The sequence below is a fragment of the Oryzias melastigma genome, linkage group LG14 (assembly GCF_002922805.2).
Source record: "Oryzias melastigma strain HK-1 linkage group LG14, ASM292280v2, whole genome shotgun sequence".
Taxonomy (NCBI): Eukaryota; Metazoa; Chordata; class Actinopteri; order Beloniformes; family Adrianichthyidae; genus Oryzias; species Oryzias melastigma.
The window spans coordinates 23,857,999-23,877,820 of record NC_050525.1 but is presented as its reverse complement, the minus strand read 5'-3'; the positions used below and the strand labels follow the sequence as shown (position 1 = coordinate 23,877,820).

Below are 19,822 nucleotides of genomic sequence, written 5' to 3'. Positions count from 1 at the left end.
AATATATTTGGAAAATGAGTTTTGAATAGTTGCAGAAATTGACTTGACGTCTTCTGGTTTGATCTCAATTCTCTTTACTTACGGTTTCTTATGTTGGAAATATTCTTCTCTTGAATTTTCAATTAAAAGTGTTTTTAATTAACAAATATTTCATAAAAAGGGTGGTTGGGGGGGTGCACGTGGTGATGAGAACTGTATTTGTGGTCCGAGATATGAAACTTCTTTCCTTCATAAAGTCGCTTTGTTTTTCTATGTTTCAAGGATCTCAATTGTAATTTAACCACAGGGTGAAATGGAGTTTGTAACTCTGTTCCCCGGCCAGCAAATTTCAGATCTAACAGAGATATCAATTAAGGCTGTCAACGATTAGTCGACTACGTTCACGCTGATTTGATATTATTTTTTTTTGGTAGTTTTAAATGATTATAATAACCACCAGCTACAAAGTCATTGGGATTGTAAAGCTCAACAGGAACTTTTGGATGTGGTATAGCCTTTTTCTCAACCACAGAAGAAGAAGACGGATACAGATTTCATGCTGCGTTCACACCAGACCAGCACAGGGAAACCATTTTTCTATTTTGTATATTTGGAAAATGGAGCGGTTGGAATAAATTCCCACCCCCAGTCTTATGGTATTTTATACACATATAATAGTTATCCACAAAAGCACAAAATAATTGAAGAAAAAACATTTTTGAGAATCCTTGTAACACTGTATGTCATTAACAATCTCATTATTTCACTAATACATTTTACAGTATGTGATCTATATCAGATTAGTATAAATATATTCAAATGATAAAGTAGATTATTCATGTATTTCTAAACAAATGGGTACATTAAAAATTTAATTAATTTGAAGAATCGAAAAAAATCGGAATTGAACGGATTCAGGCTCTAGTGAATCGAGTCATTTCTGGAAATTATCTGATACCAGCCCTATTTTTGATGCTTTCTTTTCTGGCTCTTTTGCTCAATAGCCGACAACAACCAAATGTAGAATAATAATCTTCTATTATAATTGTACGCGTTTGCCTAAAAAGAAGAGAGTAGAGTGATATACAGGGATATTGAGGTCAATTATTCCCCCTCAGTTTGTGTGTCTTGGACAGGAGTTGGTTCTGAGCTCTGGTGCTGATAGAAACCAAACATCAGATGTTTTTTTTGTTGTTGTTCTGGGAGTCATCAAGTTCATGTACTAAGCTCTGTTCCATTGTTCTCACAGGGATGAATAGTTGTGGTCCAGGCTGGTGCAACCAAATAAGATCAGAGCCAAAAAGTTTAAAGATAGACCTGATGTTTCATAGGTCAGCACAAGTATCTGCTCAGCGACTCTTCTAACCAGCTTTCAGGAGTGGATGTCCCGGGGTTTGAGTGCAGCTAACCAGTTCAGCATCAGCCCTGCTGGTATCGGGTAACAGTTGAGATCAGGTTAGATTCCACTTGTTATTTGACCTGTGTGTGGTTAATGAGCTGGTAATGCGTCTGGCATACTCATGGGGGGAATGCTTTCTGAGCTTTTCACCCCTCGCGAGGTGATGTCACCACGCGATCATGTGACAGCCAGCCGGGGTGTTTGACGTGTGTGTGAGGAAGCAGGCGGGCGCTCGGCCGTTTCCTCCATATTTGGTGGTTGCAGAAAGGCTTCCCTCTGCTGTCGTCATGCATGCATGCAGGGAGGACCACCGGCTGGCTGCAGATAACCGGCTTCCCTCTGATTGAACAGGTTCAGCAGGTCTATGCTGGATCATTCAGGCCCTTCACAGATCTGACCGTCTGCCATTATTTTCCATTGTTTTAAAGATTTTGTGCTGCATTTCATCACACTTCCCACAAGAGCACAGGAAAAGCCGCAGACTGACACTTGCTTCAATTATCTAAATCTGGCCTCCGTTATTATACAGCGCGTGTGGGTCTGGGGGTGGGGGGTGTCGCAATCCACACAACAACAAAAGTCCCCACATCTGCTGACGATTGGGTCGGTTTTTCAGCCCCATGAGTGGATCTGTCGCCGCAGAGCAACGTGGCACGCCGTTTATTTATAGGCTTCTCCAGTGATGCACTGTGGGATTGGGAGCAGGTGGCTTCTGCAGCACCCATGAGAATTTCTGCCGTCCCCCCATGAGGTGTGGAAAAAAATCATAATGGTTTTCAAAATAAGATTAGAAAAAGTCCTTTTAGATTATTATCAAGGAGTTTCCGTTATTTGCAGCTGCTGGTTTATTCTAATAAGTCTTTTTTTAATTTGTAATTAAGGTAGGATACTGGAACACACGCTAAAGGAGACAGTCAAAAAAGGCAATTCCATAAAACTCCAATTAATTTTTTAAAGCTATGAAATAAAGTTAGAAACACAAATGCTCGCTCAAAGGAATTGTATCTTTACCTCAAACATCAGAGAGTAATTGTCAATATAAAATTTAAATGTCTAGTTACATAATTCCAACAAATGCATTCATTTTTGATGATTTGCTACTTTAAATTCTTAATTTTCTTCACAAAAGCCTCAATTTACCCTTAAAAAATGTCTGGAATGGAAGCAGAATAACACGATATATTTACTACTGTGGTTGTTTTTCGTACATTAATGCAACTCACTATCATATTTTCACAAGATCTTGATAGTCGACTGTGGGAGCAAGACCATATGAAACCTTTCTCTGTTGATAAATCCAGAAAACAGCTGTCCGTACTTACAGTTCTGGACTAACGTTTTTCAATGCCCGATTATCAGTTATTTTTTCAGGTCAAGGTTGTAAAATAATTCTTGAACATCGAGAGGCGTACAAAATAAGTTGCGTGAAACTGAAAAAGTGCATTTAGAATTTGATTCACGATTTAAAGATTTTTATGTGGGATAGTTGTTGATCAAGGCCTTCCTACAGGTCTAACAACTTTTCTGTATCATAGTCGACCTTTGTTATACGTAAAATAACTCGTGATAGGTGAAACCGGCGACGTTTAAGGTAAAATTTCTCATCACACACTAGACAATAAAACGCAAATTCATTGAGATATTGTGCCTATATCGCAAACAACAGAATAAATTACAATAAATAGTTACCTTAAATGTTTACACACATGCTAAAACAAAGTTATTACAGCACTCCATCCATTTCACCTGCTTGATGCACACCTTTTATGTTGGATTCCTCCTATGTAGACATTGGATGGAGTATAATTCAAGTTTTAACTTTTTTTTTTTAAATAAAACTGTTGCAGTAAAATTGAAATGTTTTTTTTTTTTTTTTTCATGTATCGCAAGTCTTATTGTCATCACGAGTGATCACCAATATTGCACATTGCAAGTTTACCTCATATCGTGCAGCACTGCTTGATACTCTATTTTCTAAAAGACATGAATATTTTCACACTTTTCTCATTCTAAATTTTCAAAGTTAAACCTTCGTAGAAAAATGAGTCCAGTATTATCGAATGATAGCAAAACCTGCTCACACAATCTATGCAAATGTTGCAAGCTGAGTGCATTCTGTGCAGGAGACACAGCATGGAAGAAAATTATTGAAAAGGTCAACAGCCAATTAGGATGCAAAACGTGCGTTAAAAAACATGCAAAAATAGATGGAACAAAATCTTAGAAACATTGAGACTGCAATAGGGGAATAGCGATAAAGAGAGAGAACGCCGTATTTCTCTGTCTGCACAGAAGTACAGAAACACTGTGGTGCTAAACTATTCTTGAGCTTCTTTTGAACAGTTTTGTGTAGCTAAAAGTTTTGTCGTTTGAAAAATGGACAATGGAAGAGAGTAGGAAAAGCACATCAGTTGAAGAAAATCTGATTTACACATATTAATTATAATAGTTGCTTGTGGTGCGGTGAACAAAATGGTCATCTATAGAGGGATGAGCTCATTTGTCTTTAAGAGACTGCGCCCTAACAAGCATCTCCTGTAACCGTTGTCCAGGCAGGGATGATTAAAAGCAATGTGAAAACAAATTTAAACCAATTAAAAGTGGCATTTTATCTGCAAACTAAGTCATTAGAACTTGAGCTTTGAGTTTGTCAAAATGTTTTGCATGAAATATAAAAATCTGATGTTAAGACAAAAGTCATGAATAAGCTGGAACTTCACCATGATCCACGATCAATATTAAAACATGACCTTAAGTTTGTTTTACAGAGCCAGCAGTTGCATTTAAAATGGAAATGCTTTAAATTGAAAGACAAACATGCAAATTTGACATCTTACGACACCAAGATAATATTTTATGGCATTTTTTTCCCTTGTTCCAGTTTCCATTGTTCTATATTGTTTCTATTATTCCAATGTACAGTTATGCAAAGTGTCACAAAAAAAGTTGATATTCTGAGACAGATTTGAATATCTGCTATGAAGATATTGATAAAAAGGTCATGACACAATGAATATTTGCATTTAAGCTCAGTCAGCTGACAGTGCAAACCAAAGAAAAGTTGACAGACTTTTGTTCTGTTCCTCACACAGCTCTGCATTTGAAATGTGAGATTCTCAAACATGGAACGAACTGTTGAAAGTCCTGCTTTAATCCAGGAATGATACCTCTCAAGACAGTTTTTCCTAAAGTTTGGGTCTTTGGAGATCCTAACTGAGCTTCAGGAACCCTGTTGCATGAATGCATTGCCCCTCTGTTCCACCCCCATGCATTCAAACAAAACAGCAAGGTGGAATAAAGGAGCTGCAGGAGCAGAGCCAGCCAGTAAGTTAGGCTTATGGTTAATGTGACCTGGCAGGGGTTGGTTGTGGTTTATGTTAATGGAAACCTCTGGCCTTCTGGAGTGCACACAGCAGGCTGCAGCTGCCCAACAGAGCTGTGAGGAAACATGGAGTGAACAATCACTGAAAAGAGGTAAAGAAATGAAAGAGACTGGAGATAAGCGGAGAGTGACCAAGCATTTCAGTGTGAGGAGTCTGCACCGGCGGCTAAACTCAGCTGACGATTGGAGAACAGCACGTTATGCTGGAGGTTTCTAGGTTTTGACATGTGATCTAGGCTGAGTTTGCCCTCTGAATCCGTTAAACCTTTTTTCAGAGTTCATTTGCCACAATTAATACAGCAGCCTCTTATCCAGACTCTGGCAAGAAGCAAAAAAGAAAATAAACAGTTTGTTATTGTTAAGCTAAACGGCAACGTTTTGGACCTTTTATGACCCGTTAAGTACGCAAAAGATTTTTTGAGGATCAAATAGTTTTTTACTTCAACTGCTTTCTTGTTTTACTTTGTTCTGATTAGCTTGTTGGTTTAAAAAAAAAGTGAAATTTCTCTAATTTTTTACTGAGTTTGATAGACAAAAAAGATATTTTAAAAAATTCAATATTAACAAAAATATAAAATATATATATATATTTTTTCCTAGTGTCTTAAACATTTTGTTTAAAAAAATGCTAAATTTGCTGCAAGCATTTCTTTTTAGAGCTGGGTTGATAAAAACGATTAATCCTTTTGAATCAATTTAAGTTTAACATATCAAAAATCGATTCATAAAAATATAAATCGATTTAACCTTAACATATATTGCTAACTAAATGAACATCTTTATAAACTCACAGGTATGAAGTTTCCAAACTCTTTTAGTGAAACATTTTGACCACTTGTGGTCTAAAGCACAGCTTTTTGCTCATACTTTGCTTATTCTTCTTGAAAAAAGTGTACTGCTATAGCGCGAGCTCCACCTAGTGGCCAAACTAAACTGGGCTCCAGGAGAAGCAGAACAATGTTAATGATCTGAACATTTTTGTTAGAGCTTCTCCTTTTGAGTGACCATATAACACTGTATGCTATTAACAATATTCAAAACATATAGTGGATTATTATTATTATTATTAAATGTGTAAACCGTATAAAGTTAAAATTGAATCGAATCAAATTGAATTGAGGGAATCGTAAAAAAAAAAAAAAATCGGACTCGATCCAGGTTCTCGTAAATCGAATCGATTCTGGAAATTATTGATACCCAGCCCCCTTTCTTTCTTCAAATGTATTTGTGTTGCTCACCTCTTTGATAGTATCTCAGCTCATTTGTCACAAATACCTTTTATGATCCACATTCTGTGTGATTTTATATGAAAATGGTGTCTAGTTTGTCTTAGCTTGCCTTTGTTTCTAAAAAATAGTTGTTGTTGCTCAGTGAGATGCTAGCCTCTAGTGTTTACCTGATGCCGCGTTTACAGTGGAACCGTGTGGTGCGTTCAAGAACATGCTTCACACTGTTTCGTGAACATATATCCATTGTTACAGGGCGGTTGCCCTGACTCTTCAGGCATGTTGTGGGCACGGGTTTGTTGTGGGACCCGAAGGAACCTTCTGATCTCCTCTGCTACCCAGTCAATACGGAGGATCCCTGTGGACAGCTGGTAAACACAGACGAGCTTGTGGTGGGGGATTTAAAGCACACAGCTCAGCTGATCAGAAGAGCTCCACAAACCTGCCGTTTGTCATCAAACAACACCAGATTGTCCACTTTCTGCACTGAGTGGCGAACTATAAGATCTAATTTCCACTTCAGGAACCGGTCTAGTTCAGTTCTGAAGGATTTTTATTACCTACCAGTTCCTTGATGTATTTTTTTTGTTGCTTTGTGTTATCCTCCTTCTTTTTCCAAGTCAACTTTGAGTAAAGCCGGCGCAGAAATAGTTTCTGGCTCAAAAAGGATAAACTTGCAGCTGTAAGATGTAGGCAGCTTTTCAAAGTGTTGGGTCATGGTGACTCGGCAGAAAGAGCCCGTTTCATCAGCTGTCCCACATCCTGGGATTGGGGTTTGGATAATTCAGCTGTCTAATGATGATTAGGCACATTGGTGTGCAGACTAGTGCATTTAGGCAACCGTGTTTCCTGTGCAGTAGGCCGCAACGAGACATTCTTGAGAGTATTATTGTTGACGAACTAAGCAGATAAAAGGGTTCACGGCTTCTGGAGTTTCCTAATTTAGCAAAATGTTTTCACTCAGGTCAAAGTTTAAGTTCTGTCTGGTGCTGGAAAAATCTGGCTGGTAAATAATAGCTTAGGTGTTTTATTAGCATGAATGAATACAAGTTTGACTTAAGAAAACTGAAACTTTTAGGGGATAAAACCATCAATAAAGCAATTAGTTTCAATCTGTTTTTTACATTTGCCCTCATAAACCGGATTATTGGAACTAATCAGATAAATGTACCAACTATGGAATCTGATTATTAGAAAATCCAGATCTAGTTGGTTTATTTTGGGCTGAACCACATGGGTAGATGGTGACGTAGCTTTTAGACTTCCTGTTACTTTGAAAACAACAGTTGTAGTATTCGCTTTGCTGATGAGGGAACTAGTACAATAAATAGAGAACACGTTTCGGCTGTTTTCTGTTGGCACTTCATAAGAAACAACCAGTTCTCACATCTTGCTCGTGTGACTTCTGTTTTCTGCATTTTTGTTTCTCTTGTGCAAAGTCAAAACTACGCCTAAATCTGAGTTGTTTCCCTCCCCTCTCAATTCTTCTCCATATCCCTCCAAGTTGAGCAATACAGGGGGAAAAATTTCTTCAAATATGGTCTTGATGACGTCATCAATAGTCGCCGGTCATCTACGCCATCGCGACTCGGATCGCCGAACTTGCAGAGGGATAGCCAGCCCTAAATCACTACAGCTCCTTCTTTAAAAAAAAAAACAAAAACTTTTGGACACAACTACACCTTCAAATGCCCCTACAACTGGAGCAATTGGGAGTAGTAGCCAGAGAGGGAGGGAAGCAATTCAGATTCTGCCTATGAAATAAAACGGATGATGAACCATGAAGTTTAAGGAGAAATATGCATGTTTTTGTCATGTGGTCCCTCGTTTATTCCAGGAGTTAATAATCTGGGACTGGTAATATCTGCGAACCGAAGTTGTAATTTTGTCATAGATGTTTTTATGCTGTAAAAATACCCCCTTCTATACACATTATTATTCTCTTTTCTCAGACTATTTTTTTGTAGAGAAAAGGTCCAATATTATTCAATGAAAACAAAGGACCATTTATTTAGATTTGGCAAGATGAACACATTCTGTGCAGGAGACACGCACGGGGGAGATTGATTGACAATTGTCCACAGCCAATCAGGATGCAGAACACAATGCACTATTAAAAAAAGCATGTAAAATTTCCCCGAAACAATCAGTGAAACAGCCAGACAGTGAAAGGTGAACCACGATAAAGCGAGAGATCACTGTACCTCTCTATAATAGTGCTGTTGGCATATAAAAGACATCGGTTCTGCTTAAAAAAATCGGATAACTTAATAAATCAGATCAGTATCAATCTTTTGGCTCATTTGTTCATCAGATTCATAATTCTATTTTCTTTTAAAGCTGTATTTTTTATTTTTTACACAAACATTTTGTTTGTTTCTAACATATGTAAATGTATTACTCAAAATTTTAAATGTGTCAGTTTTAATCGATAGTTATGGAATTTTCATAACCACCAAAAATTGGTCGACACTTTTCAATATATCTTTGTGTTCTAAAGCAGAAGAACTTTTGAATCTATTTTCAGAAGTCGTTTGTTTTCTTTATGACTATTAACTGAGATAAATGGGCTTGACTTGATTTTGAATGAATGAATTAATTTGAATGAATTTGTTCTTAGAGCAGCAAATCACAACTTATATTGTCATTTATGTTTACACATGATATATAAGTTTTGTATTATTTGTCTTCATTAAGCTTTTTAACAGACAACAGTTTTGTGACTCTAATTTAGAGTTTTGTTGGAAGCAGCAACTGTTAGAATTTTAAATGGTATTAAATTTGGGTCATTTAACAGAAATCCATGAATTAATTCTGTTTATTTACATCCATACAAACTCTCTGATTTTGAAATGTTGTCAGCTTTAGGACTGCTGGACAGAATGACGATGCCACGTTTACATGGTTACCTGTCAAATTCAGAATTGATTTTAAAATTTTACTTTTAGTTTTTAGAGCCTTGCACGGTCAAGCCCCGACGTACATCTGTGACCTTTTAACCCCGTACTCTTCGGCCCGATCCTTGAGGTCTTCCAGTCAGAATCTTTTAACTATCCCTAAAACCCGCTTTAAGACGAGAGGGGACGTCTCCTTCCAAGCTGTTGCTCCTCATGTCTGGAACTCCCTCCCACTGCCGTTGCGCCAGATCAACTCCGTTGAGTGTTTTAAATCCCAGGTCAAGACGTTTCTATTCAGGAGAGCTTTTAGTTGATCTTAGCCCTTGTTTTATCATGTTTTACTGTATTTTACTGTATTTTTAGTTATTTTATTACTGCTTATTGGTTTTATTTCCCTGTGTCTTCTGATTTTATGTTCTTATCTTAAGCACTTTGTGATCAGTTCTGTGAAAAGTGCTATAGAAATAAAGATTCTTCTTCTTCTACATCTGTGTATCACGTCTTTCTCTTAAGTAAAAGTGGGTTTTCCATGGACCGTCTGTTGTCGGGTCCTGGAGTTCACTTCTTTTGAAAATTGTGTAAGGACTTTACTAGCTCCAGAGTCCTGCATTAATACAAGCTGAACAGATTGTTGAAAATTAGCGAGCTTTTTCAACCTCGGCGTGACTTGAGGTCACGAGAAAGAACCTACAAATGTAAGTCTCTCTCATGATTGGGTGACGCGGTGTTTTCTGTGCTGGCTCCTGGCTGGCATGTTTCTTACCCCAGCTGCCTGCAGAATGCGTCAGAATCTGCTTATGACGGTGTTGGAGGCACAAAGCACAACAGCCAACATTCATTCAGGAAAATGTAATATATCGGATGTGTTTATGATTGAAACCACTCCAAGCCTTACATTCAGTCAGAGGCAGTATTGATGGTTTAAATGAGGACTGATGGGGATTTTGGAGTCTGGCTTCTATAATTTTTTGGGGAGTTTTTGATTCAGCGCCTTTTTTGGAAGTCCCTTTTATTCCTGAATATCCTTTCATCTGTTTTTCACCATAGTGTTGTTGTGTAGCAGTTAACGGTGAGAACAAAATGGTTAACATTGAGTTTATATTTCTTACCGTTAAGCTTTTAAAACCTTTAAAAACCGGGGTGAGTCTTCAACTTTTGTATTTGCACTTCTCTTAAAAAAAGTAAATTCTGCTGCTTTATTATCTTCTCTCCTTCATGTTTTTGTTTTTCTTAAGATAGTCATTGATATATTTAAAATTCTTGCAATTTGACATATTTCTAAAGGAAAAAACAGGAAGGAAATGTTTAATTTGTCTTTTTGAAAGTATTGACATCACTTAATCCTGGTTTATTGGCAGTAGAAATAAGTCTTTCATTCATTTCTTTTTAAAGCAAAATATTTAGCCATTACGAACATGTATTGCAATTTGGTTGCATGTTATACACCGTGTAGTATAAAACAAGAAAAAAAGAAACCCCCTACAGGCTTAATTGCTTAATTACATGGCTGTGGTCCAGCGGTAGGGAGTTCGACTTCTGATCGGAAGATTGCGAGTTTGATTTCCGCCTTGCCCTCCCATGTGTCAAAGTGTCCTTGGGCAAGATACTGAGCCCCACATTGCCTTAGGTGGAAGGTTGGCGCCAGTGTTCGGCAGCAGAGCCACCACAGTGTGTGAATGTGTGAATGGGTCTGTGACTGTAAAGAGCTTCGGGCCTTCAAGGAAAGTAGAAAAGCGCTATAAAAGTATACAACATTTACTATTTTACACCCATTTCATTTTTAAACGTGCTTCAGGGTGTATTCAGACTGGACACATTTGGATTCCTTAAAGCAGGGATAGGCAACTCCAGGCCTTGCATGTTTTCCAACATGCCCTGTTCTGGCATGTTCTAGTTGGCTGGACACCCGAACCTGTTAATCAGGCATGAGTAGGGCTTGGACACCTAGAATCATGGACACACAGTCAAGGCCTGGAGTTGCTTGTCCCTGGATTAAAGTAAACCAGAGTTGTTTCCCCCCAATTGTTTAGTATGATTACTCCCTACCAGATCCTGGTCTGGAACCAGGAACCGCTCTCGGACCCATCTTTTGAGGTGGTCTTGGTTAGTTTCCATTCGGACTGAGCTCGCTCTGAGTCTCCTCAGTCTGAATATGTTCTGTGCTCGGAGGGGAACAATTGGACCAAAACGGCCACTGTTGCTGGGTATTATGGGATGTAAACACTGTAGTGGAGTAATGATGAGACACAACAACTCATTGAAATTCAGATGAATGCAGGTTCATTAAACCAACTTTTTACGTGATACACATTGCTTCTCACGTTGTTTTCACGACAAGCTCTATGTCATAAACACTTAGCAGTGTACCTTCTTAGCAGTTTCCTCAGTAGCTGCCTTGCAGCATGCCTCCGTCGTACCAAAGTAGCAAGTAAAAATTGTTGATACAGACGTTCAGAATTAATTAGCGAAATATAAAGTTTGAATCAGTGAACTATCCTGACCAGGATTATAAAGCGCAGTACTTCCATTATTCCTTCTCTCGTTGCTTTGCTTCGCCCTCGTAATTCTTGGCCAATGACTGAAGAGATCTTTAGTCACGTGGTTTTATTTACAAGTTGTGGTTCGAAACAGAAACGTCCGATTGTCTGCAGTCTGAATACAGACCAAACACAAGGTTCAGGTCTCAATTCAGGCCAACAGACTTTTCCAGTACGAGTACACCCTCAGTCAGGAGGCCGCCAGCTTGTTGGTGTCTGTTTAATGATGTCCTGCAGCGAATGTCCCTCAGCTCGACGGTCCTTAAGGAGCTTAAACAGACGACCTCTTTAGTGTAAACCGTGAGCCGCTTTCACTCCTGACATATGCAGGTCCTCCACACCTGAAGCCACAAGAGCTGATCTCTGGCTTCATGACAAAACAAAACAACCTTAACGTCATTTCTGAGGAAACACGGGAGAGTTTAGATTAGAGATTTATTATTTCTATAAATCACTTTGATAATTACTAAAACTCTTTTGACTTGTGACAGTGGATGCATTTAAACGGCAAAGAAAAAAGTTCTTTTGGAGATGAACTTTATATTACTGGATTATTTTTAAAACTTGATGAGTATCACATTTAGTTAAAGGTAAACAAAAATTACAATTCAAATTTATAACTTGATGTTTTAGACTGATTTAAAGGGAGACAAGATTTCACACTAATTTATAAAATCCTGTCCACATGTGTCCACATTTGTCATGGAAGGAATCACATGAGCGGAAGGGTTAAACGTTCTGTTGCTGCTGCATCAGCTAAAGCTAACGCTACACACTTTAGCGGTTAGCGGAATGGAGTGATAGGTGGGGTGGGGGCTTCTCGTGTGTTTTTGTTTTTTAATGGAACAGCCTTTTTCTCCCTCTCTCTACCTCACTGAATAATCTCCTCCTAGCTGCAGCTTTCATGTCTGCGCTTTGCAAGAGCTGCCAGACTACGGAAGCCCAAGAGGGCAGAGGACGGGAAAAAATAAAATCTCAGTTTTCAAAAAAATAAATTGTCTAAAATATAAAATTTGAATAGATCAATTATATAGTTATATCGCCTAGCCCTAACATGAAGTGACAAAAATTTGGAGAAGATGATTTAACAGACTTTACATTGAGAGCCTGAAGAAGCTCTAATCATGAAATAATGAGAAAAGTATTTGTTGATAAATGGGTCAGAAGACTAAACTAACTTTTCTTTGTCAGGATTCAATACTGCCTCCAAATTGTAGTTTGATTTGCACGCAAAAGTTTAACGTAAACACAAACAAAAGGGGGATGTTAATGTTCTAGTCCTAAATGGGACACGTGAACAATGTACAAATGTGCATTTTGTATGTTTTTTTTCTTTTTTCTGGTTGTGCAGAAGTTATTCTAAATCAATGTATTTTTTTGTGTATTGAGTGTATTGAAACAGTTTTCCTCTCTGCTCCCTCAGAGTCGAGCGGCCCCGCCAAAGTGGTGCGAGCTGGGATTCCACCCAAGGCCAGACGTGGAGGAAAGGTATCATTTCTGTTTGTGTGTCTGCTGAGGAGATCCTCTCAAAGATCAGAAGATGATTAGAATTAGATCCTAGGCTCTGTTCGTTGATTTTACATGCTTTTGGACTTAAAAGAAAAATGTTCATAAACACAAACAAAAAAAAATGGTTCTGATCGTTTCATTGAAACAATCTCTGTAATGGATTATTTCGCTTATTGAAGCTAAAAGACCCAAAATTAAAAAAAGAATGCTTCCCGTCAACGGTTTTGGAGATGAGTCAGCATCTTTTTGTGACTTCTGCAGTTGTAAATGAGCCGACACGTTTCTCAAACGGAGCCTCAGAGTCGCCTAATTATCGCCCGTCTCGCTGTGCCGTTGCAAACACACGCCCACTTTCTCCTGCTGCTTCTACGACTTGCAGAGCCAGATTGTGCAGAAAACGGGGAGCAGAGCGAGAGAACAGAGATAGTTCAGGGTATAATGAAAGCGGTTGTGTTCCACAGTCATGGATGTGCCTCTCGTGTTCTCCTCAAGGCATCAGACGGAGAAAAAGAAAGGTCATTGCACTCAAAGCGTCTAATTCATAACATTTGAGTATGGCTGCAGCCGAATGACCACAGACTTGTGACGGTTTAGCTCTCCAGTTTTCTTTTTAGCCCTCAGACGTCATCTGTAATCACATCCCCAGATTTACTGAGGGGCTTCATTTCATCATAGTTGTTGATGAAGTTATGTCAAGGCTTTACTTTTGCGGCTGAAAGAGTGAATGTTGACATTATTTGAAAAGAAAATTAAGCAGAACTTGTTTTAATGTTTTTCTGCTTGTTGACATGCACCTCCGTGTGATGGTGAGGCATCGGCAGAATCTTCAAAATGTAATGCTGCCGCATGTTTTTTTTTTTTTAATTGTTGGTGTGGTCACGCTTTGGGGATGATGTCATACAAAATTCAGCAACAGCAGGGCAGTGGCAGCCGGATCACCGGAAAACAGCAGCAGCTCTGATTGGACGATGTGTAGAGTGACCCCCAAATTGTGCCCTGGCGCCCACTGACCAGTGTCAAAAAATAATAAGTCGCCGTAAAATTATAACTTTTTCTTAAAACCTCTGCAGCCACTACGCAGCGTGTAGAAGTGCGACTGCTGCCTCCAGATTACACCACCTCCCGTATTTGCTGAAAAACTTGCATTTAGGTAGCAGCGCGGCGACATTTTGGGATATATGATCATAGTCTTAAACTGAAGTCAAATAAAATTTGTTTCATATTCAAAATATTGCTAAATAGATTTTAGTTTTTGGGAACTGTGATCTGAATTTGACAAGAATTTTTAATTTTCAATATCTTTTTCTGTAAAAAAAGTACAAATTTTTATTAAAATTGACTAATCCCTTAAATCCAATTTATCTGTTTCATTAAGTCTGATTTATTCGTTTCTTTACACAGAAATAGGATTTAAAAAAAAAAAAAATTAGAAAATATGTCAGAATAAAGAAAGATAAAACTGTTCTTTTTAATACATTTAAACATTTAGCTGTCAGTGTTTTTAATGACGCTGTTAGAAGATGAAAAACTCCTGAACTGCTTTTTCCATCAGAGATGCTCCTCTTTGTAGATGTTTGTGGGAAAGAGCTGGTGGCTGTTTTTCATGCAGTTTTCCCACAGATGGATGTTGAATCTGAGCTTACATTCAGTTTAAGTTTGCAAGCCCTTAAAAAAACACATAACACATTTTTTCCCCTGTTTTTTCTCAGGTTGGAGATTTTGGCGACACCAACAGCTGGCCGACTCCTGGAGAGATCGCAACTAAAGACATGCAGGTGAGATTTCCTGCTGCTGTTGAATCCTCTTTTTAAAAATTCACTTTAGTAATATTTTAAAATCATCTTAATGAAGGTGACTTTTATTTTGAAATTGTACTTAACACAGGTGTTATGTGGAGTTCAAAGGTTTGCATCAAAATGAGGTGACCATACCTTCACAATAAAGGGCTGGAAAGTAGATCCTGCAGAAGATTCTAATTAAAACTCTGCTGAAAGTGGTTAGAAATGTCAAGAAAACTCTTTATGAAGCAAATTACCTTATATTTTATTTTATTTTTTCAAGTGGTGGATGAAGAGTAAGCAACCAATCAATATTGTCACAATCAGATGTGCATTTATTGCAAGAAAAACAAAAAAGAATTCAACTTTCACTCATGGTGGGACATTTAATGCTCATTTTATTTAATTTATTTTAGCTATTGTCAGAGCTGTTAAAGTGAGCTTGAAATTTACTCATTTATTTAAATGAATTGGTGGTATTTTAAGCATTTTATTGCTACTTGAAGGAAAATTTTGGCCTTTTATCCATCCAGTCGATTCTCCGCTGCTGCTCAGCCCGCGATGCTGCCTGGGATACAGTAGCAGCAGCAGCCAGTTAACACTCAGAGCCACTTTCTATTTCTGCTCTCTACACTGTAACCTGGCATTGAACCAGCAGCCCACCCCCCCATTTCAGGCAGCCAGGTCTGCGCGCACTAGAACATTCCTGAGCGTCAGAATGTGGGTCACTGCATGAGCACCAGGAATAACCCGCGGTTCTGAGGGTGGAGGCCGAAGGTGGTGAGGGGTGTGGAAGTTGTAGCAGAGGACTGCGGGAGGATATCCTTTTAGGGATCCCCCTCTGTTAAAAAAAAAAGAAAAAAAACTGCTGGATCCGTGCTGCTATTTTTAGGGCCGCTGGAGTGCGATGTCCATCACCTAACATGTAAAACCATAAATCACTTTCTTGGCAGGAAGTGGAAACTGAAACTTGATAAAGGAGGTTAAAAAGCGGCGCTCAAACTCCTTCAATGTAGACCGAACAGTTTATGCAACAACTTTGACTTTTTAGGAATTTTAAGTTTCTTTCCCTCATTTTTTCATCACACACAAGCGGACGGCTTTTCACAGCTAAGCCGTTGTCGTACCGCGACTCCGGTTCTGTAAAGGTTGGAAGTCGATTTTCCAACAAAAACTGCCGAGCAACAGCCAGAGAGCCACAGGAAGCTAAAATGAAATTTTGGCAAAATGTGGCAAAATGAACTTCCTGCACACTTTCAAAATAAAATAAAAAAAAAAAAAACTTACGATACCAGTAGTCTCCAACCTTTTAATGTCAGACAATATTTTCTAAACTGGTGTGCATTAGCCAAAGTCTTCATCTTTATTTATGTATTTTTTATTTTTTTTAAGCTTTCAATTTTTCCTAACTTTTTTAGGAAATATTTGAAAGTGTCTATTTCGCTAAATTTCATTTAAAACTGTTTAAACATCTTTTTTTCCCTTAATTTTCCCCTTAAAATATTGCTTTAATTACAAGAAAATAAAAATACCACTGTCGCAAAGACAAATATTTTCTAAATATAATAATAAAATGTATTAGCAGCATTCTTGCAACATTAGTCTGTTGTCACATTTTATGCACTGTGGGCTCAGTTTGTTTGAACAATTGTTACAATAAATCTATATTTTGAGTAAAAACTCCTGTTTTTATCTGCTAAATTCAAATTTCTTTGAAGTTTTTGGGGTTTTCTTCTGTTTTCTTACTGGATCTTTTCCGTTTAAAGTTTGTGAGATTTTAAGAAGATAGCAGAAGAGATCAGTGGGACAGAATCTAGATGAAAACGAAACATCATCTTGGAGTCGTCAGGCTGAACGCAGCTAAAGAGATCGTTCAAGTTTACACAATGTACCAACAACTAGATTATTACGACACTTTGCAAATTCCAACGCAAGTTGAGTATGTTAAACAAATAAAAATCAACTGTTAGTTTAACCCTTTAACACTGTCAGTGACGCTTAAACTCTAAATCTTTAGCATAACTTCTCAACCGTTAACACGATCAACGTCATTCCAGTAGATTTTGGAGGAGAAAAGCGGCATTAGCTGTTGAAAAAAATACAGTAATTCAAAGACATAAACACTGGAGCTCAGGTGTTAAAGGGTTAACTGTATTTTCATGAGTTTTACAGTGCGGCGGTTGGTATTGAGCTTTTGGGTTTAAATGTTTCTTTTACAAATTGTTTTTTCCATGTTTAAAGTAGAAATAAGGGATTATAGTTTTGAAACAGCAAGTTTTAAATAATTTTAAATAATCTAAAAATCTCTGCCAAACCAAATGTGAAAGCTGATTCGCTGTGGCGACCCCTGAGAGGATGAGATTAACAGTCTTGCATTTGAAAAAGAATCATAGGAGTTGTGAGATACTGCTCAAAGTGTTGCCGCCTTTCATCCATCATCACCTCCCTCGTACCCATCTCTGCTTTTCCACTCGAACTGCTTGTGTTCAAAACCCAAACATCCATTATTCGTTCCTCACTTCCTGACAAAAGCAGGAAAAGTTCCTCTCCTCAGCTCTCTCTGGACACGCCACATATCTGCACTGGAGCCGTCTGACAGCACTTTGTTTGTTTGTCCACTTTTGCAGCAGTTACAAAAGCAGCTGATGGGGTTTTCTCCAGTTTTTTGTTAAGTCAGTGCTTCTGGGTGTTGAAACAAATTGCCTTTAATCTAAACTCCTGACAACAAAATGGATGAATTCTAATAATTCAATTCAGTTTTATTTATAAAGCCCAATATCACAAAAACTATTGCCTCATTGGGCTAATCATCAAGGAGGAGCCGGATTTCTATCAGAAATACATTGTCATATATGTGTGTGATTTGTATGTTTGAGACTGTAAAGAACAGGTCTGCGTAGTGATGAAGGTGCTCATCCTCTCCCTCACACAGTAGGATTGTCTTGTTTGTGTGTCTGTGTGTGTGCGGTCCACCTCATTGTCCTCTCTAAACTGCTCTTCCCTCCCTCTGTTCAGATGGAGGCAGAGACACGGACCGTGTCCTGCCCGCCGACTGTCAGGCAGGTCAGAGACTCATGGAGAATCAGTGTAAGTCCAACCTGATGGAACCTCCAGCCTGCTGACATTCAGTCTGTCTGAGACCAAAACGAAAAATAGGAATATTTAAATATCTCAATCAATGCTTCAATGACTATAGGATCAGATTTATCAATTCATTTCTGATTTGAAACAGTTTTGAGATTTTAGAAATTTAAAGACTTTAAGATGAAAATAAAACATTTCCTGGAATTTTTAAATCAGACAAAAGTTGTTAAACGTTTTCAAATGTAACTCTGGTTGCTGTGACAGTTCTTTGGTGAAAACTCATTTTGCAAATGCATACCGTACATATATTCCAACTACTGATTGTAAATAAGAACTGGACAGAGTGACTCCTCCCCTTGATATTCCAAATAGGAAGTACCTACTGACTCCAAGAAGCCAAAATCCCATATCCTACTAGTTATAAATAAACTATTACTTAGTCATTATATTTGACAGAATAACCATACCCTTTTTTAAACATGCTAATCTTAATGTTTTAAAATACTTTTTTTCTGTAGTACAAGATATTCAAGTTATAAATTGGAGAATCCGATGTTTCAAAAAAGTAGGTGGAGCCTGCTGTCCCCCATGTCCAGATTTCCTGGTGCAAGTGGTAGGGGTGTGGCCTTCCAACAAGTTAACTCTGGAATAACCAAAATGACTGCCATAGAAATGTAAAAAGTGGTTCCAACTGCGGTGTTTGTATCCCCAAAAAATTCTGACTGAACTCGCTTTGATTCATTGTAGCTGGAAGCAAACCATTTTTAACGAGTGACCAAAGGGAAGTAGCGGCTTGAGAAGCTTAAATACGCCTCAGGATTCCACTGGTTTTATTTCTAAGCTAACCAAATTTAGTTTTTTTAAATCTACTTTTAAATTAAGAGCAAACAAAAAAATACTGAAGTAAATGAACAAAGAAAACTGTTTTCATCTCGCTCATCTCTTGACTTAACTTGACTAACATTTGGCTTCTCCTTTATTTCTTCACCTCTTTCCATACCACTTCTTGACCCACAAGGCATTTTTCTCCACCTTTCATTACTTTTTTTAATTTGTACTTTTCTGTGGCTCTTTTTTACTCTTTGGTCCATTACTAGTGCAGCTGCTTATTAGAATATTTGTTCATTAGGTGGTACAAACACCAAATTTTGCTTGGATGTACTTTTGGATCTCCTATTTTAGAATGGCATGTTAGCCACAAGGAAGTCAAAGATTTAAAATACATAAATAATAGTACATATATTTGTAGTAGTAGTATTCTGATGGTACCCCTCAAGTTTAAAAACTGTGTACCGGGGCAAAGAGATGCTAAATATTTTTGCAACAATTGAGTGTATGGCCGCCATCTTTACAAATTGCCGCCATTTTGGATTTTTCACGTAGTTAGCATGCTATTCTGAAGTACATCAATGCCAAATTTGTTGCTTGTACCACAAAATGCAAGATTCATCTAAAATATCAATCTAACCGGCTCCACTATGAACTCTGTCCATCTGCATTCACAATGCAGTGAACCACACCAGGGTTCATTTGTAAGAGATCCTCTTTTTCGGTTTAACCATCATTGCAGGATGATTGTTTTTAAAGTCAGTTCAATGATAATACGTGGGATTTGTGATACTTTGAGCTATCTTTCCAGCGTCTAGTGGTATAAACTTCCTGCTTTATCTACAGGAAGTCGCCAAGTCACACAAATGTACAAACCGTTGGTGATAACACCGAAAAGCCCAGATTTCTCCAGAGATTCTGTGTGTTCCAGAAAAGTGTTCTTTCTCCAACGGCCCTGAGATAAGAGTATCAAACCAAAAGCTAACATCCTCTGCAGGACGAAAAGCCACAACCCGGTCACATGCATCCAGACGTTAGTCTCATCCGTTCCTCACAATGATACCAAGTGTGAGGATAGAAAGTGTAATTGCATAATGATTCCTTCATGCAGCTTCATGCAACCTAATTTACATTTGAGTTGGAGGTTGTTAAAGGGCAAGCAATTAAATGGAAAGGCCAGACATGTCATTACACATTAGCCTA

General features: G+C 38.1%; 1 protein-coding gene across 2 annotated transcripts in view; it reads left to right on the top strand.

The window, feature by feature from the left end:
* Positions 1-19,822, top strand: part of larp1 (La ribonucleoprotein 1, translational regulator) — a 50,106-nt gene that overhangs the window by 8,234 nt on the left and 22,050 nt on the right. Inside the window, exons 2-4 of one of the 2 annotated variants that reach the window (XM_024265827.2) lie at positions 12,844-12,908; positions 14,639-14,704; positions 17,723-17,794. In XM_024265827.2, coding sequence (XP_024121595.1) covers positions 12,844-12,908; positions 14,639-14,704; positions 17,723-17,794 — 203 coding nt within the window. The remainder of the gene's footprint in view (positions 1-12,843; positions 12,909-14,638; positions 14,705-17,722; positions 17,795-19,822) is intronic. The other variant, XM_024265828.2, reaches the window with a different exon arrangement.